Genomic DNA, 24,871 nt, shown 5'->3' on the forward strand with positions numbered 1-24,871 from the left:
TCTACCGGGTCTTTTTACTAAACTTAACCAACTCTTTTCTTCATTGCCTAAACCCAACCAATGGTGGGACCAAAGGGCTGTGGGAACATAGGGCCTAATTTTCAGTGACAACAAAAGTTAGAAATGTGGGAACATAGGGCTGTGGGAACATAGGAATGACCCCGTAGGTACATCTGCCGTCAGTCATGTCAAGTCTCTGAATTTCCCTTTGGGGATTAATAAAGTAATTTGTATTATTCGTAAAACATGTATTCAAGTGCAGCATCTGTGTAGATATTCTTTGTGTATTATAAAACCACGGGGATAATATAGATATCAGAGAGTTCTCTCACTATTGTATCCATATATGGTCCATCCTGCAGCTACCACATAATGAGTAGAGTGGGTTAATAAGAGTTGCAGAATCAGTATAGTAGCCTATTAATCTGTAGGCCTTTTTAATCTCTTTACAACAGGTCATCCATGTTTGATATTGCTTTACTTTGGGAGGAATCAAAGGTGTGGGCCTAAATATGAGATAGCAGTGTTGCACATACAGCATCCATGTGAGTCATTTAAATGGTAAAATTGCAGACAGGAAAAATAAAATAAACAGCATATTCAGTTCCAACAGATACATCTAAAGGGATGCTGTAATTTCCTGTGTGGATAATGAGTGCTGTAGGAAAAGTTGTCATTACAGTTAGGTAATAATTCAATAACAATAATCCTGTGACTGTGAATGCACCACAATGGGGAGAAACTGTCTGTTAACATAGTTTTTTTTTCTTTACCTGAAAACCAGTCAATCTCCAGCAGAAATAAGACTTTCTGTCAGAACTTTTAAGTAAATCCCTATTGATTTTTAACAATGTAAATTCCATGAGGATGATTTGCTCAGATCTGTTCCTCAAATTAAAGTACAAATAGCTACAACAATGTAAAAATACAATATCACAAAACTCCTTCTAAGTCTTACTGAAATGAAGGTATAAATGCCATCAGCAAAACATAAGAAAGTATTAGACGCAACAATGTACATTGTAGAAAGGCCATGCCATATTATTATTAAAAGTGATGTGTAGCAGTATGTTGTTGCAGCTGGTTGAAGTTCCTTTACACATTAAGATTTCAAATCAAATCAAATCAGACTTTATTGTCATTTTGTTCTTACCAAGGTAAAACAGAAAGAGAAAACATTTCCTCGGAGATCAATAAAACAGAAAATAGATAAAAGTAGATAAATAATAAAAAGAAAAGACAAGACAAGAAAGGAGCTATTGCAGACACTGTCTGGAATTTAAAGTGCAGCAGTGATTAGAGTTCAGTTTTTGTTGAAAAGTCTCGGAGCTTGTGGCAGAAAGCTGTTGAGCAACCTCGTGCTCTTGCGCCTGATGCTGCGATACCAGTTTCTGTGAGGGCAACATCTGGAAGGAACTGCAGAGAGGGTTCAGGGCCCTGTTTCTCAAGTATGTCCTGGACAGAGGGGAGAGATTGGCCGGTGATCTTCTCTGCAGCCCTAACAACCCTCTTGTCTTCCTCTCTGCAGCTACCATGTTTGGATGGCATGTGTCAGCACACTCTCAACTGCCCCTCTGTAAAATGTGGTGAGGATGTTGGTGGAAAATGAAACCTGTTTAAGTTTTCTTAGACAGTACAGTCTCTGCTGAGTCCAGTGGTGTTCACACGCCAACACAGGTCATCAGTGATCTGTGCTCTAAACTCGACACTCTCCACACTCTCCACTACACTGCGCTGATGCTGAGGGGCGCGTGCTCCAAACGTGACCTTCGGAAGTCGATAATCATCTCCTTTGTTTTGTTCACACTGAGCACCAGGTTGTTGTCCATGCTCCAGCTCTCGAGCATTTTGACCTCCTCCCTGTAGCTGTGTTCATCCTCTCCTTGGATGAGTCCCACTTCTGTGGTGTCATCCGCAAACTTGACCATCAGCAGTGTGAACAGCAATGGACTGAACACACCGCCTTGAGGGGATCCAGTGCTCTGCGTGATGGATTCTGAGGTGTTTTTGCCAAGCTGGACTGTCTTTCAGTCAGAAAGTCTAAAATCTACCAGCAGATGGTGGGATTTAAAGGGATAGTTCAACATTTTGGCAAATCGGCCCATTGCCATAATCCCTATAGTCATAGCAGTAGGTTCGTTACCTTTATTTGTCGGTGCTAGATATTTTTAGAACGGCGGAGCAGAGCCGCGAGCTTCTCAGAGCTACGCTACAGAGGCCCATGGGATTTCTTGGTTTCCCTCATCAAACTCTTCAAATACACAATCCAACAACTCCAAAACGCTCTGGTGGACAAGTTGTGACCTGCACATTCACCACACTATGAGATAATAACAGAACGTTACAAGACAGAGTTGTTTTCAAGGCAAATGCAGAGACTGATGGCGGGAAAAACTGCCCCGACGGGAACGCGCATCAGTGGTTTTGCACGAATTTACCAAACAACTCCGTCTCGTAAGTTACATTATTATCTCAGCGTGGTGAATGTGCAGATCACAACTTGTCCACGAGAGCGTTTTGGAGTTGTTCAATTGTGTATTTGATGAGTTTGATGAGGGAAACCAAGAAATCCCATGGGCCTCTGTAGCGTAGCTCTGAGCAGCTCACGGCTCTGCTCGGCTGTTGACAAATGAAGGTAACAAACCTACTGCTATGGCTATAGGGATTATGGCAATGTGCCAATTTGCCAAAACGTTGAACTATTGTATTCCATGCTGAGCTCAAGTCAATGTAAAGGATCCTGGCGTATGTGTCTCTCTGTTCCAGGTGAGTGAGTAGCTGCTGTGTGCAGGGGCTGTGGATATTGCACCCTCTGTGGAGCGGGTGGGGCGGTTGGTACGGTAGTCAGACTGGTATGGATCCGATGCTGTGTGATTGTGTTTCACACACACATTCTTGTTTCCTTTATCTCTTACGACAGTTAATGAAATATTGTTGGTCTGACAAAATCTGACATCTGGACACATCTGGTTTTAATTAAAAGGCTGCATCACTGAGTCACTGTGTAAAAGTGACACTGAAATGACAAAAAGGGCTGCAGAGCTGTTAACGTAAAGGTGAAATTAAGACCTTGTTGGCAATCAGATGCTTGTTTGCACATCCAGCAGTCACAGAGAAACATTGTCAATCATTTGTTGTCATGCTTTCTGTACAGCAGGTCTGATAGTCATGTGTCAGTAGTGCAGCGTGGGGCTTCAGCTGAACAGAATAGCTAATGAAAGTCACTCTGAAGCTGTGTGAAGCTGCAGATTCAGATGCATCACTGCCAGAGATGTTAATTCCTTGTTGTTTTAAATATTGATTGTAGCTGCTTCAAACCTCTGAGACAAACTGCATTAAAACCAAAAGCAAATTATATTTCTTTATTATCAATTATACTGAAAAATAGGAAGTTTGAGTTTGCTCTTTTGGTTTTCCTTGTTAATTCTGTTTGCCTGGTTATGATAAAATTAAAAAAAACCTCTATAGAAACAAAACAGACATTTAAAATGTAACACGACTTAAGTGGAGTCTTGTTCATTTTATGTAAGCTATCTTTATTTCACATTTATTTGTACACAATAAATACAGTTAAACATCCACTGGTGTGTAAATATGTCGCTCAGCAGCCTCTGCAGAGCTTCCATCTTGAAACTTGGGAAGTTTGTCACTGAATTTCAGATTCAGACTCGACATGGAATCAAAACCAGTAGCAAGTTAACAAACAAACAAACGGGAAAAAAAACTTCTCTGTTGGGAGGAGAGACCTTTTCTTTTTTATCTCTTTTTGTTAATACAACAGGGTAAATGCAAACTTCAAAAATAAGTTTGATGTCATTCAGATCTCAAGGAGATCAACGAGAACACAGCGACGTGGCTGACAGATATCTCTTAACCTCTGATCGAATCCGACTACGGTTTAATAGGTTTTCATCTTAATTCTAAAAAACAAAAACAAAAAGAAGAAAAGCTGTGCTATTATTAGTACAGATATCCATCTCCAAGCTCTCTGTAAACTATTAATATTTCAAAAACAATATGATCAAAAGGTCATATCTCAATCTCAATCGAAGACACTACAAATGGCTATTTAAGGCTAAATAACGCAAAGAGCCGATAAAACAAAAGTATTCATACCAATATAGCTGGTAAACAAAAACATCAAACAGGAAATATTAAACAAACGTAGCATCCACAATACTGAAAAGGAATAAGAAGACATCAAAAAGTGCTTCACTATGACAGTATAAGATTTTTCTTTTTCTATTTTCTTTCTTTTTTTTTCTTTCTTTTTTTTGTTTTTGAAATTGGACTAGCTAGCAGCTCAGGATGGTTTCCTCCTTAAAAATAAAGGCGCGTTTAAACTGCACATTACCTCCGACTGCAAACTGATCCACAACAGACCGCCAGCAAAACTTTACTGGCAACATTAGAGTCATAATAACATTTCTAGATTTTTATTTTACAACAAAAAAGAGTTAGACTATGCATGTTTGCTCTATGTTTCTCCCTTAAATGTTCAGGAATTTCTCAGCATTTTGGTGCAAAGAGAACTAATATAAGAAGCAGGTTAAAAAAAGAAAAGAAAAAAATAACCATAACACGTAAAAGAATCTATTATTTTGATCAGACTTTTTCTAGGAGATTCCCCCTACGGACACAACAATCACTCTACTAAAATTGCCACTTTTCCCTTGTTTGTGTTACCGTGTGCAGTCACAGTCCGTGCGTATGTAAGTCTGTGTGTGTGTGGGTGTGTGCATGTGTGTTCGGGGGCAGGGGAGGACCAGCCTCGCCCGCCGCTGGCATTTTGATTGAGTGTGTTTGAAAACCAGACTTTTGGTTTGGGTTGAAGCTAAAATGCCAAATATTAATAATTGATAATATTCACTCTGTTGCATAGAAGGAAATCCAATTGTGAAAACTGTCAACAGCTTCCTGGAAGAAACACACTCACAGTAAATGATGTAGTGAGACGCAGCTGCTGGATAATGTGTTTGTAATGTAATCATCATGTTTCTGTTGAAAACAATAATCCCTTATATTGATTGATTTCTGTTACAAAAGCAGATTGAATTTACCAGACAAGAAAATATGCTCATAATTCTTGGTTTTGTATTTGGATAAGATCCAAATCAATACTAAATCACTATCATCACTGAATCGGGCTGATGTTTGCAGCTGTAAACAATAGATAATCTGTCAGTTTTCAGTTTATTTGTTTGAGACTGAAACGACTCGTGTGTGAGTAGAAGAGCTGGACAAGACGAGACGAGAGGTGAGAAAACAGGAGAGGAGGTTCAACTACAAGGCACGACGATCCTCCACAGCTCACTGACCGCAGGAGGGTGGGAGGGGCCTCTCCGGGCGTCTTCATGATGGGGTGCGTGGGGGTGGGGTGAGTTTCCCCCGGGTTTCCTTTGGGAGTGCGTTTAGAGGCGCAGCAGAGCCGCCGAGTCTCAGCTGGTTCGCTACGCCGGCGCCACCACCAGGGTGCCGCTTTCACACCAGCGTGATTTCCACCTCCTCCCTCCGCTTCACCTGCCCACGAGGATGCTGCTTCGGGGGCGGAGGAGCAGCGCGGACCTGGACACATCCATCAATCGAGGGCACGGTTACACACAGATAAACCTGCTCAAGAACTGATACTTTTAACACGACAACATTTAACATACAACATGAATCTGCCTCCCTCTCATCTCCCTGAAACGTCTCAGATCCACATTGTAAGTCTGATTTCGCTGATGTTGCTGCATCTTTTCCAAACTTCATGGTTTTATTTGATGAACACTGGACCGTACTCCCTCTCTGTGTCACTAATCATTCAACCTGTAACTTTCTAGCTAATATAATAATCTGACAAGTATATTTGACCCTAATCTGCCGTCAGCAAATTTCTTCACATTTTTTTTTAGGAATTGTTTATTTTTAGTCAGTGAAAAATATCTTGGCTGTTTTGAGCAGTTTGCTGAGATCTGACTGAAAAGCTTTGTCTTTTATCACAACATTTTATTTACTTTAATCAGCTGATCTCATGATGATTTCAGAAAATGTGCCATCAACTAAAACTTTTTATATATTTAAATACTTATAGCCCAATCAAAAAAGTTTTGATCGACTAAAAATTAAGAAGGATAAATTGGACTAAACGTGGTGGAAATCTAAACCTATGTGAGGATATGAAGCCTGGTTTACTCACAGGTCGAATGGTGCCTGAGCCACTCTCGGGGTATTTTGGTGGGGAGCCCTGGGCCGGACCTGCGGAGGACAGAGGAAACATCAGCAACACTTCATCACACTCCCTCCAGCTCCGTCAACACAAACCAACCAGTGGCTCTGCGTCTTACTCTGAAAGGGGCTTTTGTGGGGGGCCGGTGGCGGCCTGTGATGTCCGTTGTGATAGGCCGGTGGTCGGCCAATGGGAGAGGCCGTGGCGCTGCAGGGGCTCGCCAGCGGGGAGGACATGGTGGGCGTCTGAAGGGGGCTGCTGTGGAGGGGCCCTGGTAGGAAGGGGCTCCGAGGGGACCTGTCGCTCTGGGCCGGGGTGGAGGGAGAGGCCTACAACGTGACAGGGAGAGAGTAGAAAGCTGCGGTTAAAACCTGAAACTCGGGTCTCAGTGGTGGTTTAAAAAGTGACAAGGTCCTGAGAATAGAATAAAAAAATAAAAATAAAAAAAAGGTCCGTCACAGCAACTACTTCAACATATTATTTGTCTTTCTCATTTCCAATGACGGCAGCGTCAACATACCTGTGCACTGCCATCTTTCTGTCCGTCTCCGTTCTCACTGGCGCCAGCGAGATCTTCAACCAGAACAGCAGGGAAGACGCCGACGACGCCGTTGAACTCTCCCTCCCAGAAGCCGTCGTCCTCATGGGTCTCTCTGCTCAGGATGCGGATGATGGCGCCTTCGGGAAACGACAGCTCGTCTTCCGTTTGTGCTGCGTAGTCGTACAGGGCCTTCGCAAAGGACACTGCAGCGACGAAGAGGGAAAAGTTCAGAAACTAGACACAGAATAACAATTAGCCTTACCTAAAGGTTTGGACACGACTGAGGAGACGACGGCATTATCTGCAGAAAACAGACATTTAAAGCTTCTGCTCTGCTCAGTTTTTATTTCATGAACAGAAGAAGTTTGGGCATCCTACTAAAACTAGAAGTCAGCCTGTTTGAAGTCTTTTTTTTTGTTTTTCTATTCATCATTTATTGAAAAGTGGGATAAATCAAGTCGTCTCACCGCTGGAGTCTCCGTTGACAGATCCAGTTGGCAGCTCGGTTTCAGGCTCGGTAGAGTTGCTGGAGGAGTGGGACCGGGCGTCGAGCGCAGCCAGAGACTGCAGCATGCTCAGCAGGCTGTTGGAGGAAGGCAGCTGCAGGTATTTCTCTGGGACGTATCCCACCTGCCCGCTGCGGTTTCTGGCCTGGAGGTCAAGAACACAAATACTGAAGATACACAAAACCCCCCAAACAAGCTAAAATGCAGAGATCTGTAGCTACAATTTGAGCGGCAAAGCTGAAGTCTGTGTGGTGTAGTCTACCTTGACCCAGTCCTCCATGTCGCCGTCATCAATGACCTCCAAGATTTCCTGCTCCTCGATGGTCAGTTCATCGGGCTGAGACGCCTGGAAACAAACAAATTAACAAACATGTATGACAATAAGGTGAAACAGGAGCTGATCCCAAATTAATCTCCTGCAGGTCAGTGACACTGTCTGTGATATCAATACAATGGACACCACACTCACTTATATCAGTGTGTTTAAATAGGAGCATTAATATCAGTGGGGTCAAGTTCAAACCTGAGGTAACTGATTTTTTTTTGGCCACTTGGGGGCAACAGAAACAAATCATGGACCCTGTGGAGTCAAGGGAAGCCATTGACTGTGGCTGCTTGAAAATCTTTTTTTTTTTATGGGTTTCTAGATGGTCAGCAACATTTTTTTAGTTTATTATTAGGGCTCTAACAAATGATCATTTTCATTATAGATTATTCTGCTGAACCTTTCTTCATTAATCAATAAAATGGTTTCAGTAACCCTTTAATTTACAGGCTGTCAATTATGTGAAAATGTCAAGAAATGGTCATGAAATAACAAATAATAATAGCCTTGTTGAGAAAAATAGCCTAGAAATAACAGTCAATTTCATAGTAATGTCATGTTTTTCATAAAGGCAAAATATTACACATGCTTTTCATGCTTTGGGTTTTTTGGGAAAGGCCAGAATTTTTCTCCACCAAGTCCTTGCAATTGACCGTTATTTCTTGGCTATTTTTCTCAACAAGGCTATTTCTAGACATTATGATGAAATTAATTGTTATTTATTGGCTATTTCTTGACATTATCACATAATAAACGGCCTGTAAATTAAAGGGTTACCATTTTCTACAAAGCATCAGAATACCATGAAAAAAGGACACAGTTTCTGGACATTGTTGCTATTGTCGTGTGCTGAAATGATCGCGGTTTGAGTTCTGCTGGCACCTTGTAGGAGTAGAGCACTTTGCAGGTGAGGGGGTAGTTCTTCAAGGTGCTGGAGGGACTGGAGCTGCTGTCGTCCAACACTTCTCCGCTGTCCTCCATCTCCTCCTCGTCCTCCCGCTCCAAATCTGCAGTTCCCTGCGCAAACAACATAAACGCATTCAGATCCAAACTAGGCGACACTAGACGACCCGAGGCCCGACTGCTACTTCCATCGTGGTTTTTACGCATCAGTGTTGTGTGCATCTTACAGAGAGGGAGGGGTCGTGGGTGTTGAGGTTGTTCCAGCGCTCGTTCTCCAGCTCCTCCATCACCTGGTTCATCGCACTCTTCAGCCACGTTTCTACGGCGACCCCCGCCTCCCTCAGCTGGTCCAGACGAGCCTCTGCTTTCACCTTCACCGTCTGTCATCGCAAATAAATAAAAACACCATGATCGCACACTGAGTGTTATTGACAAACACAGACAGGATTTATTGGTTTGTTGTAGTTGGAAGTGGAAAGAGGGTATTGATCCACTTTCAAACAGACACTGGTGGGTTTTTGTTTTATTTTGATTTGACAGATTTGATCCTGATCTCACAAAACTCTGCTCAGTCGCTCTGATTGTTTCCAGCTTCTCTTTGTTGGAGGGTTTGTTGGATTCACGTCAGGGGAAACTCTTCTATACATGCCGTTTGTACTTTTCACTTTTTTCTTCTTTACAGCTCTAGTGATTTCTGTACTTGAGATCATTGTCAGGTTGGAAATGTCCTCGTCTGCCAAGCTGCCTGAGTCTGGAAGTCATCTCTTCATTCAGTGTTGTAGTTACACAAACTTGCATTCATAGATTCATCAATAAATAACACCTCTCTCATCGCTGTGGTCGCCCTGACCAGGTCCACGTTAACCCTGCTGGTTCACATCTGATCAAAACAATTTAAGTTTGGTTTCATCTGACCAAAGAATGTGTTGGCAAAAACTTTAATCTTACAGTTCTTGTGAACAATGCTCTTCTTCTCAGACGCCTCTGCAAAGGTCAACTTCATGAAAAGTCTGATCTGTCGCTGAAACACCAATATCCACAGATGCTCCTTGTGCCAAGTTTGAAACACTAACCCATCTCTTTTCCAATGCAAGCTTGGGTATTTAGTAAATTGTGCGTGGCGTCATTTTACAAGGTGGACTGCTGCTCTTTCTGTCATCTGCAGTTTGACCGACACCTCTGAACCTCTGCTGCTGCAGCTCATGTTCAGTATCCTACTGATGCTCTTGCTATGGTGGCCCTAAGGGCTCAACACACGGCAATGCATGCCAAGAAATAAACACGCTGCAAAATTCGGTTTTCAATTCCCAGCAGAATTTTTTTCCCTGTTGAAACAATGAGCGATGAGAAGGTGAAACTCTTCACTGACACCAAGGGTGACAAAACCCTACTATTCATACGTGGACGCAGAGATTTACCTAACAATGAATCTGAAGACTGTTTACTCAATTAACAGGTTACTCCCAGGTGTGGATGTATCACCATTTGTCTTGTTTAAGTGCAGAAAACTGTGAAATGTGTTCAGCCGTTTTATTTTTTGCATCTTACCCTTACTGCTCCCAGATGAATTAAAATTTGGGGATGTGTCATTTCAGCTTTTTAACCAGCAGGGGGAACACTAGGGTCATGTAAAGCAATAAGCCAGTGATTGAGAAAACAGAGATCCACTTCTCACACGCATACAAATACACACATACACATGCCGCGCGCACACACATTACCTCTGCCCTCCGAAGACTCTGCCTGGCCACCTCCATCTTCGTCTCCAGCTCACTGTTATTTTGCTCTGACGACTCCTGCGTGCCGTACTCCTCCAGGACCTGAACACAAACCACAGGGAGAAAAAAAAAAAAAGTTACACTGCCCCACAATTACGACCATCATCCAACATGTATGAAACACACAGAACACCGTCATGACAACAAAAGGCTTCATCAGAGTGTGACTCACTTCCTCATTTCTGGAGACAGAAATGTTTGATCCTGGTTGACTGGAAACATCAAGTTAATATGAAGCAGTGATGTTGCTGATGATGAATTCTTTCCCCTCACACATGGTGGATGATTTTATGATCTGCAGATTTACCAATAATCGAACCGACCCGCATTGTTGTTCTCTACAGTAAATGGTCATATTCCAGTTTAGTGACAGGAGCTTCCTGGTCATTAACACATTAACTTTACAACAGCATTATGACACATCTGATTAACAGTAAGGCTTTAACATGTGGATGCACTTTATACACTCGGCTCCACTCAAAGCTCACACACACTGAAGCAGGAGAGGAGCCTCAATGTGAATCACAATAATAGACATGTAGAACTGTACAGTGGGTGTGTGTTTTGTATCATATTATGTGTCAATATCCCTTTATTGTTGTCCAGGGCAGCATACTGATCTGTATTGGGCTTCCTGATTTAATACATGTTAAATACATAAGAGGAAATTAAGTAAATGTTTTTGTCGTACAAATATATAAACAAATGCATATTTGTTTGTCGTTTTGACGCAGTAGCGTCTTAACGTGACACTCCGTCCTGACATACAGCGATGCGACAGCGACGCGAGCAAGCAAGGAAAAGTGATTAGAATGCGTACTTTTATATCAGCCTGTCCTGACATGCCGCGAGCGCCGTCGCGCCGTCCAGCGATGTCGCTCAACCCTGAAATTATCGCTCGCGTTGTCTCTATCTGGACGACATTTCGCGGCGGTATCCCGCCCCTAAACACTTCTTATTGGTTGATAAGTACACGCCGCTTTCTGTTGACAAGCAAGTTATCAGAGAGAGATATATATACTGTATATATGAGAGGAAAAAACACTCAAAAGATGTGATGTTTGCACCTTATTAAAGCTTCAGCTTCCTTTCATTTGGGTTCAGTCATTTTCGAAGTGGCCAATTTGATTCAGAACATATTTGTATACCTTTACCCTTTGATGATAACACTGTAAAAACAATATCAGAGTTCATGCGACCTCAAGTTTCCTTTATTCTGTTCCTGGTGTTACCACAGCACAAGGAACTGATTATGTTTAATGAACAACGAGCTGATTTATTGACTGATAACATCCCTGAATAATCAAAGGAGAACGTGTCAGGTTGTTTGCTCTTTACTGCACTGTCAGCTGATTGTTCTGACTGATTTGTAAACATCTGACATTTGATCTGAAAGTCAGTCGCAGGTAAACAATTTCAGTACTGTCGTTGTGATGAACACTTGAAACTGAGATCAGGAGGCACCGGGTTTGACATTTGTCTCACTCTGACCTGTGGGAACAGCATCAACACTCAGTTGACTCTGTTTCTCAGAGTAGCTGACTGTGGATTTTGAGGTCTCTGCTTCGGATCATTATCCTGTTGCAGGAGCCAGACTCGGTTTTACTTTGTTGGTAAACTTCATCACATTCGCCTCCAGATTTTGGACGGTGGAGGGAAGAGAGGATTTCTCCAAATATCAGCAGTGACTCCTTTGGCTCTGGCTCTGGCATCGCAACTGACCAAAGAATAACATTTCCGTCCCAGAGCTGCCCACATTAGGAGGGGGTTTACTGTTTCCTCTTTTCTAAACTTGGATTCATTGAATCTCAAATTGACTTGATTTAAAAAGTGTATAGCTGTGCTTTCTCTGGGCTTGAGGTCTGAATCTACTCAAGTTTACTGTATTAAAGGGACAACGAGGAGTTTCTATTCGGTTATAAAAAAGTCTCACGTTAATGTGGATTAATCTCCGCTACCCACACTTGTTAATGGGCCCATTTTCGATAAATATATCGCTCTGTCTCTATCGTTATTTTGTTATTATTAGCGGTGGCGGAAGTGCTGGTCGAGCCGACCAGCGTTTCCTTCGTTGCGAATCATGAGAATAACGCAGCCGCATCGCCGTTTATGGTCGGAACTACGGTGGTATGTGAACCTCTTTGAACCTCTGACTTTAATTATTGATGAATGAAAACATGAGTCCGTCTTGCGCCCGGTCAAAGAAATGTACGGTGCGCGCGGAGGCTCATAAATGTAGTGTGAAAACGCTTCGCTTTTCCAAAACTCCTCGTTGTCCCTTTAAATCATTATCCTGTTTCAACCGATTAACTGAATTAATTTAGGCTTCTTTCCGACTAAACAAAGACTAAACAACTGTAAAAGCTTATTGTCACATATCACAGATATGTGATTTTTCTTAATGATTACTACACCAACTGTATGTACTGTACTTGGTCCTTTTATGTATATGTCTACTCTGCATGTTTCAATCAGAGTTTTCTTTATTAGATCTTGCATAATGTATAGTGCATTGTCCCTGTTAAATAAACCAATAGGTACAAAAACAAACAGGCTCAGACAGCCTGTTTCACTGAATGACTCCCCATGGGTACAGGATGTGGTGGCTCTATCTACTGTACAATCTTTGGCAGTGACGCTTGTTCACCACGTTATCTCTTCATCGGTTTGATCTGGCTCTCACCCTCTGTGTGTGGATGATGCTCTTGTACTCTCGGGCCACGCGACTCGCCCACTTCCTCGCCTCCTTATCCAGGCTGTGTTCCTCCGCTGTCCCGCTCTCTTTCTGAAGCTGCATCACCTACATGACGAACAAAAGCAGTTAATAACAATGATAACAGATCAAGCAGCTGATATATGAGGGTTTATGGTGACAGATTTGTTCCAATCATCTGTTGTAGTTGCAGAAAACAAACCTGGAAAGCTTCCATATACCTCCTGTTATTTGTTTATGCTTATTTCTTTTTTGTTCCACAATAAAATGCTCCTTAGTGTAAATTACCTCACACAGAAACAACTCCTCCTCTCTGGGAAGATCATGTCCCAGACAAAACATTGCTTATGCACTTTTAATCGTTGACCCACCAGGACACCTTTCACAAGCCCTTGTGGTTTCCTAAATGCCACCAGTGTAAGTTATATTTATCATTTCTGCTACGGCCATGTGGCAGCTTCCTCTTTACATATTACATGGGCCAAGTGTGAAAAGCATATTCTAAGGGAGATATTCACAGGGCTACACCTTGAATAGAGCATTTGTCACAGCAGCAGCACCACATCTTTTACATTTACGAACCCTGAACACCCAAAATATAGTATATAAGGAGAAGTCAGGCGGCTCTCAATTATGTAAGAAGGGAGCGAGAGAGAGAGAAATCTGTTTTCATGGAGCAACACTGAAGAGCAAACAACTTCACTCATTCCACGCAGACATGTTGGTGAGTTAAATAAGAGTGAAGAGAGGGCAAAAAGTTAAGCTTTTCAGGAGCTGAAGAAAACACCTACATGTAGCAGGAATCAGATGCACAAAGTTCAAATAAAAAATAAAATAAACCAGCTGAGGCTTTGGGGCAGTACAACAAGCTGCACATATTATCACCTCAGTCAGTATTGTTTAATGTTAGCCAAACATCAAATACATCAGATACAGAGCAACATTATTATTCAGTTGATAAATAAAAGTCAAATTTCACTTTGTTACTGTGTCAGAGGCAAAAAGAAAAACAACTAAAAAGTACAGCTGTGCAAAACAGTGTAGGTGGTAACAAGCTGAAGATTCAGTCAGATGTAAACAGCAAACTCCTACCCATATCTGTATCCATCCCTCAATCTCCATCTACCAGTGTCTATCCATCTTTATCTAATTATCCATATCTCCATCTGTCCATCCATCTATACCATAGTCATCCATAGCAATTTATATCCATCACCACCTATCTGTCCATTCAAGATGGACAAGAATTAGATTTAGACATGAGCTTTTACTTGCAGTCATGTCTCTGTGCACCCGGCAAACATAAGTCCAATATTTGCTCTTTTTTAGCTCCGTTTTTGGTCTCCACCACCTTTTTTAGTGGCTAATTGCTTCTCTAATTCTCGTGTGCAAATTTAAAGAAAGCGACACCTTTCATTGTCATTATAAAAATATGTATTACGGCTGTTTTAAGATGAACACATCCCTTAAATCTGACTCTCGAGGTTTCCACATGACAACAGTAGTGTGTGTGCATTTGTGTGTGTGTGTGTGTACGGAGGGAAAAGGGCTGGGGTGGGGAGGGTCAGTGCACTCTGATGAGGCCCGCTCACAATGCCTCCTTTTCACAGATGGGCCGTTCACAGGGCCCGGCCTACCTCCTGCCCCTCCCTCCCAGTTCAGCTCTATTCCTTACCGGATCCCTCTGTCTGGTGCAAGTGGTATGGGGAGGAGGGGGGGAGGGAGACGAGAGGAGAGGAGAGGAGAGAGGGATTGGGGGTGTGGGGGGCGGGGGCTAGGCTCTCCACCACTAATGTTTTCTTTAGGAACAGGCTGCTGCTTGTTTGACTTCCAATGAAAACAACGCCGGCGTTTGCAGTTTGAACAAATTGTCCAGTGTTGTCCAGTGGGGCGGACGGGCCAGTGCAGAGGAGCAAAGGACCTGCGGCTCAGAGAGACGTATGTGTGACATGGACTCCACTACATTACATTACATCCACGCACAGCAGCCGTCAATAAATCACTGGCAGACAAACACACACAGGGGCGTCTTAAAGGCCGATAATATAATATTTTTAGCCTGAAGTTGACGTTTATGCTGATATTTAAAGTTTGTTTTATTGAGGGCAAAATATGCAATAAATGACCAAAGTGGGCGGAAAAGAGTCTGAAATAGATTCCAGTCTACGTAGGGACAATAAAGGCTTCACGAGCAGGTGCGCAAAAGTGCACTGCAGAACAGATTGCACTTAAACTAGTGTGTACGACTCCGGTGGGATTTGATAAAGGTGCATGGGCTCACAACCTCGACCACAAGCAGACCTTTTATAGCCCAGAGTGTTTGAACAAGACAGCAGGGAGAGGAGACTTTCGATACAGCCAAGGCAGATCCAGGCTGAAAATACAGGGGGTTATAATAGTGTGCGCCTGTTGCTTTGGGTGCTTGTGAAAAATGATGATATCCAAACCAGTGTGTCCCGTTTAAATAGTAGATGCATGAATTTCCATGAAACTTATCAGATGCTAAAACATTCTGCAGTTTACAGTACTCAGCGTTGTATGGAAAGATTTTACAACTCTGGAAAGTTGTAACTTTGGTAATATACTTCATCCTGTGTCGCAACAATCCTAAGGTCAATGGTAGAGATGTGTCGGTCATGTGGCACCTTACTGGATGACGTTGCACTGCTTATATCAGTGTGAACACGGTTTGACCACAATACTTTAATGTGAGTGACTGTAAGTCAACTCCTCCAGGTAACAATTCAAATATGAGGCAATACTGTATGTTTGCAAACTGGTCAAAGTTCACGTCCTGTTGTGCAAACCAAATCAAATCAGGTCATCCTTAAGTACAGGAGAATGATTGTGTCAAATCTAACCAGACCCCCCCCCCCCCCCCCCCCGTCTTAAACATTGTAACCCAACTGTACAATTCCCTGGATTTCTTTACTGCACATACCTATTTTTGTATTTGTACACATCTAACCATCCCTCTCTCTTGTATTTTGCGCTCTACACCATGTCAAATTCCTTGTAGCTGTAACGACTAATGAAAAGACCTCAAGGTATGACAGAGATATTCCAAAACTGTCTATCTACGATCTATGACATTTGACCGCCAAAATCAAATCGGTTCATCGTTGAAACATTGTGAAAGTTGGTGCTGTATCTGAGTACGTTCAGTCAAATTGTACATGAAAACAGGAATCAAGAATCACTTTCACGAACAGTATATAATTAAGGCTCAGAGTTCCACATCTCAAAATTAACCTAAAGCATTTGTTGCAAAGATGAATGATGCAAATATCTTGTGTAGATAGTGACGATTACTGAGCTGACCTTTGCGGAAGATGACATATCAGAGAAATAAAAGCAAGAGGAGTCGGAGACAACACGTAATAGGTTCACTGTGTACCTTCCTAGAACAACATAGCTAATTAAATTTCACTACGTCCGTTCGTACTTGACATCAAACAAAGCTGCTAAAAAAAAAAAACCCAAGTGAGCACGACACTCAGCTACAAATTAAAAGCAGAGATTATCTGTGGGGCAGGTTTATCTGATCTCTCACATTCTTCAGTGTTGTGCAATCAGGACAAACTATAAACAAAAACCTCAAATAGTCCGGCACAGAGGAAAATATGCAACAGTGTTTTTTATGGCACCACAACAGAACAAGAAGAGTCTCTGGCCTCACGCTCGCAGCTATGTGAGGCTGTACAACACCGACATGCTGATGTTACACAGGTATAACCTTCAACATCTTGGCCAAAGTGAAAGAAATGCTTGGGTTCATGTTTTAGTATATATCATAAAATGCATGGTGTATAAAACAAATATTTGTTAAATCTAGAGCTGACCCAAAGAAATCGAAGCTTTGAAGCTTCGTTCGTTGCCATGTTGGTCGATCATGAAGTCCGTGATCGATTTTTTTCTTCCTTTTTGACACCGGTTCTCATCGGCAATTGTACCATTGAAATGAGTAGGCTACTAGGCATCCTGGAAACCTGCCTGATACGTTTTGGAGACATGTAGTGTTTGTTTGCCATACATCCATTATGTCCGCCACGACCCCCCCCCCCTCCCCCGCAGACAGAGGGGAGGGAAAGAGAGGGAAAGATATCTGAGAACCAGTGAGTTGGACTTTTCAACCTTTATGTTATTTGCGTTCATTTTTGTCAGTGCTGATAATTTGAGATGATATAACTGTGCTTATTTTGTCTTTATGTATTTTAATGTCTTATGTACAGAAAAATCATCCTTATATCCATTAATTCACACTTTAAACCAAAGATCTAAGCATCTTGGAGCGTGAAAATAAAATCGTTATAACAGATTCAATGGATGTTTTGATACTGGGTCACAGTGGAAAACAGCTGCTGTCCTCCCGTGACGGATGAAGCATCAGTACGAACTGTTTCACATTTCACATCATACAGCAAATACTGGCCCAGATGTGAATTTGTGTAGTCAGGAGAGGCAGAGTGTTGTATAGTTCACATTTGACATTTCATACAATGAGAAATGAACAAACGAAACAATAAAACAGCAGGATTTACCGTATCGGTGTCACTGGGCTGGTACAGAAAGTCCGGGGCTTGCTGAAACATGGGATTCTTCTGTGCAAACAGCTGCTGGTGAAACTCCTGCAGCACCTAGATGTGTGTGTGTGTGTGTGTGTGTTTTAAGGGGAAAGAGAAAGTACATATTGTGGTTTAATCAGGAAAGAACATCTTAATGTGCACACATATTTCAACAATACCAAAATAATTCAAAACACTTGAGCAAATAAACTAAAAGTAAAAGCAAAGCATCAGAGGTGCTAATCACAATGTTACATTACATTGGGAATTTTTTACTTTAGATGTATTTCAGAGGATTTGTGTTGACACAGGAAGCACACAGGCTGAAACATGAGCTCTGTTGAAAGGCCCTGCACACAGCGCTCCCCTCTCTTATGATTTGTCCATATTCCTGCCTGTGCAGAAACAAAATGCCACTGCAGCTCCAGAGAGACAGAGACAGAGAGACACAGACACAGAGAGGTGGGATGACCTGAACAAAAACAGCTCCAGAGCATGTAACTGAGGAGCACCCAAGTAACTCAAACCATTTCAATTAATTAGCCGTCAGTGAGGCGGCACAGTTCAGCTCCTCCGACACTCACTCTCTGCATCTGAGTGATGCTAATGGATTAGAGACATCCTGACCCACTGCAGGATCAGGGCTGATCTGGGGACAGTCTAATGGATCCATATCAGCTGCAATAAATCTGATCAAATTCTGGTCTGTCTCCTCATTATAGAGACAGAGTGTTATTTGGAATCTTTGCTTTAAATGGTTTACACATCTTAAATTTGTTTTCACTATTTCCATCCATTCTTCTTATTCTATTTCTTCTTTTGACCCCATACTATTTATTGTTTCATCTATCCATTTGTAATTCTTAAACTTATTTAATACAAAATAAACAGACAACTCTAGCTAATTCCACAAATAACTTGATGAGTCTTTTAGATACTGAGATGTTTTATGAGAAAACGTGGAAATGTACAGATTGATTTGGGATTTGATTAATCGTCAGTGGACCATTCCAATAATCTGAGCGCTTCACATTAAAAACACAGAGCCTGGTGTGTTTATAAAGACTCACCCCATTACTATTATATATATATATATATTTTTCCCTCTCTTTCTTACTGCTCGTTTGTTTTCATTTTTGTTTTGTTTTTTGGCATGGTATACTAATATCTAATCTTCACTTATTGTTGGTCCGAGGAGAGGAGGGGTGGGGGGGTGGGATTGTTTTGTTGTTGTTTTGTTTGTTTGTTTTAGTTATCTATGTTGTGCATTTTATGTACACCAAAAAAAAAAAAAAAAGGAAATTGTGTTTATTATGTCTGGTTGTTAAATGGTCCATACATCAATAAATAATTGATCACAAAAAAAAAAATAAAGACTCACCCCATTTGAGCTGACCAGGAGCTGGTTGAAGGAGTTGTGGACAGCCTGGTAGGTCTCCAGCTCCGTCTGACACAGCGACACCAGGTAATCCTTCACCTGCTCGTAGATCCGTCCATCTAAGACCTGCAGACCGCGACACAAACACGGGCTTTAGGTTTACAGCACCTCCCACTGTTCATCCTCCTACTCAGATGGGTGCATGCAGCCTCACCTTGATGCAGTCTATGAGATCTGTGTTGTAATAGCGCTGTTGGTGAGCGTTAGCGGCTGCTAGTGTGAGAAGGTAGTCGTTCCTGGCGTGTGTGGCTTTGGAGTTGCACTCGCTCCTCTTGGCTTTGAGCTGAAAACACAGACGGTCACACTGTTGTTGAGTGACCACGGCACCGACATGCAGAGTAGATTATTGGATGTTAAGATTTCATTACCTTTACACTCGCCCTCTGAAGACTGGATCTGGACTGGAAGAGACTTAGCTTGGACCTGAACAAAAGTCAACAGACATCGAGTTTGAATTTATAACTAGAAGAGGGAACATGTAATTTGTAAGGTGGGACTGATCAGATCCAAAATCAGTATCGGCTCTGTGTAGCCTAACACAATACTAGCAACAACAATATGCACAGTAATGTTATAAATATGATAACAAAAAATACATATGCAAGACAAGCAATGATTCCTTCTCGCTTCAGTCCAGAAAAGTTATCAGATTTAGAGCCATCACTACAGTTCATGTAACATGTTCTGATTCGCTAATCAACATGAGAGCATTTGAAGCCTGCAACACACATGTGGGAAATATTACAAAAGAGAAGACTGCAAAGTCATTTTGTGTAAAAAATAAAAAATAAAAAATCAACACTGAAATTAAATTATCCAACTTTCCAGTTTTGCACCCTCAGGGTTCAACTCTCAGACATTCAGAGGGTTGAGACAAACACACCTGGAAGTTTAAGAACTTATTTACCCGTGTGTGTGTGTAAGTGTGTACAAGTAAGTAGTATTTGTACTATTAGAATAAATGCCAATCCAGCTACTAATCCTTTCCAACAGCAAAATTTCACTGAGCTGTGTCTGGGCTCTATAATAAACTTTCCTGACGGGCAGAAAAATGTCTGCAATGTGGTGAGTCTAAGTGCCAGCTGTTCATATTGTGCCAGGACAAAGTGCTGAGGCTGAGTAGGAGAGGAGAGAAAGCTCCCTCAAACCACCAACAACAGTCTGAACGTTAACTTGTTTGTTGAGCTGTGACTAACGACTGTTTTCACTTTCAATTAGCCCCCTGAGCTCCAGAATATGTTTCACTTATTGTTAATTAACTTGAGTTTTTGACCTTTATGGCAGAGGAGGAGGACGCACAAGCGTACTTTATGACATCACAATGAGTTTGGAAACAAAGAGCACATTTTTGTGGCTGGTAGGAACATGCTCTTACCATAATTTTGGAGTAAACTCATTCACCCTGTTTAGAGTACAGGCATTTGCTAATTCCGATGTAACACCTAAGAAGCTACGTCATCAAGGCAAAAATTTTAGATGACTGCATTTCCTGCATGAGGTGCAGCACACATGATTTAATGTTGTCTTTGCCAATATGTTTTGTTCTTTGTTGGTTGCTTGCCACCGAAAAACAGACATGGAGAAGGAGGAAAACCTGCAACAGCTCTCAAATGTCACCGGCCTCTCATTATTAGGTTGTTAATGCTGGATTGCTGCACTTTCCTGTAGCTGTTGAAAGTGTAACTGGATTTAGATGTGAAGTCGAGAGAGAAAAGATGAACTGAAAAACTAGAACCACTGCTGGATTTTAACATGTTGACTATGTTGAGTTCTTATTAAAATTGATGTGAAAAATAAAAGTTGTTGTGTCGCTATCAGTGTAGAGAAGCGGTTGGAAACTACGGACCAATATGCAATTTACCCAAGTGTGATGTGGAAACATGACCTAAAACACTGACAAAGGTCTTTTATCAATCGTGTAACCTACAGTTACACTTTCAAAATGAAAACGATTTCTGGATTTTCCACAGAGAAGTAGATGTTATTTAAAAAAGAAAAAACGAACAAACACATGAAACAAAACAAAAATCAATAACCTATAAGTCTCAAAACATGTGTAGTCCAAATCCGACATTCTCGGGTTTACTATAATAACCGATAAGCAACAAATCCTCACATATGAGCAACTGTAACCATTTAATACTGAGCCTTTTTGTTTAAAAAATTACTGGTGCCACTAATTGATCAATAAAATGGGTGCTGGATAATTTTCTGCTTATCCACTAATTAAATACGTAATCAGCTTTTTTTTCTCCATCGTCTGATATTTTTATTATTATTATTAATCTTTATTGCAGACACAACAAGCGGTCCATATCAACAACAACAGACAGTATTTGTATAATGTATTTCCTCTTAGGCAAGGTGGCAAGATTCAACGTCAACCGATTTGACAAAACATACAGTATATTTCTATAAATATATCTATTTCATATCTGCAACATTTGCTTGTACTCATTTGAATAATTCTCCCGTAGTGACACAAAGACTGGGAAGAAGTTTGGTTCTTACTTGGCGTCCAGCTCTGCCTTCTCTCTGACGGCCTGAGCCATCGTCTCGGCCTCCTGATATTTCTTCCTGCTCTTCGTCAGCTCCTTCACCGACTCCTGAAGCTCAGCCTGGACCACCGTCAGCTGTTCAATACACTGAGGACAAAAACAGAAGAGAAATTTACATGTATGAAAATCACTATCCCCATACTGCAACTCCTGACAAATATGCAAATGCCTTCTTAACTATAATCTGCAAAACATGTGGCAGGAGTCATGTAATTCTGGCGCCTGTTATACAGGAGCAGTGATGGCATCTCATGAAAGGTGAGGCTGAACAAGAGCAGCATTGTGGCCTCAGGCAGCAGAGGAACGTGGCCAGCAGAAACCAGAGAGCAACACTGGTTATGTTTCAGCTGCAGCACTGAGTCACGGTGGCCTCAGACCTTAAACCTCCAGACGCACCGTGCTCTAAATTACCCATCGTTTATGATGAGAGCCGCTGCTGTGACTTCTGCCTCAAACCGGCAGATTGTTTATCACAAAGCTTATCAGCGACACGCTGGTTCTTTACATCAAGTTCCCACTGGAAGTGACTCCGAGGCGACACTGATAGGACAGAGAACATGTGAATTGGTCTGATACCACTGATAATAATTATATTAATACGATGGAGAGTGCATGGCCTCTGCTCCAGCTAATATCAGCTGATAAAGACTTTATCTGACACATTTAATGTTGCACAATAAATATTATTTAGAAGCTCATTCAGACGTAATAACAGATGCTTAACTTGCTCTGCTTGAAGACATTAACTCAATGAGTGCCGCGCTCCTTTCCAAAGTGTACCAGCAATTTAGACCATTTTTGACGATTTTTGTAGAGCCACAGTGTATTCTATATTATTGCCACCAACACATACTGTGGCTCATTTGAAAGGTGAAACTTTATGCTTCAAATGGCCACAAACTGTTTGTTTCTACGTGCCTCCGTTCCTGAGAAAACTCAAGCTAAACATGGCTGGGTTTCACCAAAATCCCTGCTTTTTTTCTAGAAAAGGAGATACAGCGTCTTTTATGAAAGGTGCTCTGTTTGTGCCTGTCGCTCTCCTGACACTTGCATTTCTGGATCAAAGGGCTCATGTAAGATAAATATATACAACAATTGTTGTTCTATTCACAAAACCACCATCGGTGGGGAGGGGCGCCACTAAACAACAATAACACAGACGCACCGTGCCGTGTCACAGCCTCTCGCCGCGGAATGTGATGGTCTCTCGGCCACAGCAGGTCAGGAACATCGGCCCCACCGGTGGTCGCGGTCCTTCTGTGGTACGGGTCGGTGGTGCCGGCCTGCTTTGGCCGAGGGATCATCACATTTTACCGCGGGAGGACACGGTGTTGCTCCAGATGAAGACCGGGCGGGACTGTCGGCTGAGAGCTTCCTGTTTCGGCTCTGAGCTGCTGGAGCCTCGCGGGTGAGAGCAGAGCAGCTGCGCTGCATCCACATGCAGAACTCGGTTTGCAGAAGCCAAGTTATGATAAAAACTTCCAGATCGTGAGCTGTCATGAGTTTTTGATCGTCATCTATTTCAGTTCTGCTCGTCGTAGAGTCCCCAAATTTACACATAAAGGTGTGTTAAAGTGTCTATTTTCATAATTTAAAAAAAAAGCAAAAAACGTAAAATCTCGTTTTTGGCACTCAACGCATGGGAACGAAAAACGAGAAATTACGTGGGTGGCACTCAATGAGTTTAGATACCCATACTGGGGAAATACATATTGTTTTGATGTTTCACTTGAAATTATGTTTTGTTGTTGTTTACTATCTGTGTTTTGTCTTAACACTTGTTCTTTTTTGGCTGCTCAATTTTATTCAATTAGCAACAGAAAAAAGGAAGTGGAAATGTATATTTCTAAATCAATATCTAGATATATGTTTACTGATGGATTAATCATTCAGTTGTAACATTTTATTTTTAATGCCTATGTCATTGAAATATGTATATTAATATGTAATCCACTGAAATGATGTAATTATATCAGTTTTCCTGTGACGTCCTTGGTCCTCCATACCTGAATCCATTCAAACGTGGCTTTTATGACACTGGATTCAATCTGCTCAAGACATATAAAGTGTCCAAATGTTCAAAAAACTTAAAACACTATAAAAAAAACATTCTGACAGTTATATGATTCTGGGTAGAGCTTTAAAGCAGCTCAATTCATTCACATAAAATAAAAAACCCCACTAGAACTAATCTGAAATGTTAGTTATATGGAGCTGTCAGAGTTACGTTTCAAAAATCCACTCTGTCAGACCTTCCATCACATTCAGACCAACCTGCCGATCGCTCTCACTGGAAAAACAAAGACAGACACTGTGGATTACATCAGTGGAGCCGTGCACATAGTTGTGTGGACTGGACACAAAGGACACAAGTGACTGAAACCTGAGCAGTGTGACCTGCATTACCTTCCTCAGCTGCTGCTCCTTCTGCAGTCTGGCCGTCTTGGCCGGATCAGCGACCTGAACTTTGTAGTTATCGCAGATGCTGATTCTGGACTGGGTGACCTGGACTGTTCCCTCCAAATAGGCTCTCCATACACAATACATGTTCCTGAATCAACACAAACACATAAAGTACCCATCACATTTTTGGAGCAGTTATATTGCTCCAAAACCAAATGCCTCCATAAAAACAAATCAATCAATCAATCAATCAATCAATCAATCAATCAATCAATCAATCAATCAATCAATCAATCAATCAATCAATCAATCAATCAATCAATCAATCAATCAATCAATCAATCAAAAATGTACTTCAAAGTGCTTTTGTGAGTGAAAATTAACTTAGTTTTAGTGACTACATTAGCAGTGTGATTCTTCCTGGGCAGCATCAACAAATGAAAAGTCTGCATTACTCAACATGATGAAACAGGAACCATTCTCTTCGTTCTTTTGTGGGCTACATTTAGAAAAGTTGTAAAAACCCCTGACATCATGTCTTCCTTTTGTCTGACTTTGAAGCTGCAACCAAAACATGCTATATATTTTTGCTTTAAAAATATGAAGTGATTATGCAATTATAAAACTAGTTACCAGTTACTTCCCAAATCCCTTGATTTATCAGCTGTGAAGTGAATTAGTTTTTGCAACTTGACTTATATGTAGTGCAGAGTAAAAGGCAGAGAATGAAAAAAGCCTATCATTCATAGAAAGTGACTGATTTGCATACCTGGTACAGTAACTCTGCATCCACACTATGTTATTTTTAGAACAACATTTGAAACAAAAACCAGACTGTTGCATCTGAAACAAACAACTACCTGAGTGATCAGGAACAGGAAGCAGACTGTCTACTCTGCAGTGAATTAGTTGCAACAAACACTATTAAAAAAG

General features: G+C 41.6%; 1 protein-coding gene across 1 annotated transcript in view; it reads right to left on the reverse strand.

The window, feature by feature from the left end:
- Window positions 1-4,231: 4,231 nt before the first annotated feature.
- LOC310997601 (F-BAR and double SH3 domains protein 2-like) overlaps window positions 4,232-24,871 on the reverse strand; it is a 34,397-nt gene continuing 13,757 nt past the window's right edge. The window contains exons 5-20 of the mRNA XM_083987365.1: window positions 23,942-24,086; window positions 21,489-21,622; window positions 19,346-19,400; window positions 19,132-19,260; window positions 18,921-19,043; window positions 17,516-17,611; window positions 12,945-13,061; window positions 10,205-10,303; window positions 8,711-8,863; window positions 8,463-8,597; window positions 7,518-7,601; window positions 7,217-7,400; window positions 6,729-6,952; window positions 6,327-6,537; window positions 6,179-6,237; window positions 4,232-5,565 (exon numbers count right to left, since the gene is read on the reverse strand). Coding sequence (XP_083843491.1) covers window positions 5,482-5,565; window positions 6,179-6,237; window positions 6,327-6,537; window positions 6,729-6,952; window positions 7,217-7,400; window positions 7,518-7,601; window positions 8,463-8,597; window positions 8,711-8,863; window positions 10,205-10,303; window positions 12,945-13,061; window positions 17,516-17,611; window positions 18,921-19,043; window positions 19,132-19,260; window positions 19,346-19,400; window positions 21,489-21,622; window positions 23,942-24,086 — 2,032 coding nt within the window. The 3' untranslated portion in view covers window positions 4,232-5,481. The remainder of the gene's footprint in view (window positions 5,566-6,178; window positions 6,238-6,326; window positions 6,538-6,728; window positions 6,953-7,216; window positions 7,401-7,517; window positions 7,602-8,462; window positions 8,598-8,710; window positions 8,864-10,204; window positions 10,304-12,944; window positions 13,062-17,515; window positions 17,612-18,920; window positions 19,044-19,131; window positions 19,261-19,345; window positions 19,401-21,488; window positions 21,623-23,941; window positions 24,087-24,871) is intronic.

The sequence above is a fragment of the Trachurus trachurus genome (genome assembly GCF_905171665.1).
Source record: "Trachurus trachurus genome assembly, chromosome: 14".
Lineage (NCBI taxonomy): Eukaryota > Metazoa > Chordata > Actinopteri > Carangiformes > Carangidae > Trachurus > Trachurus trachurus.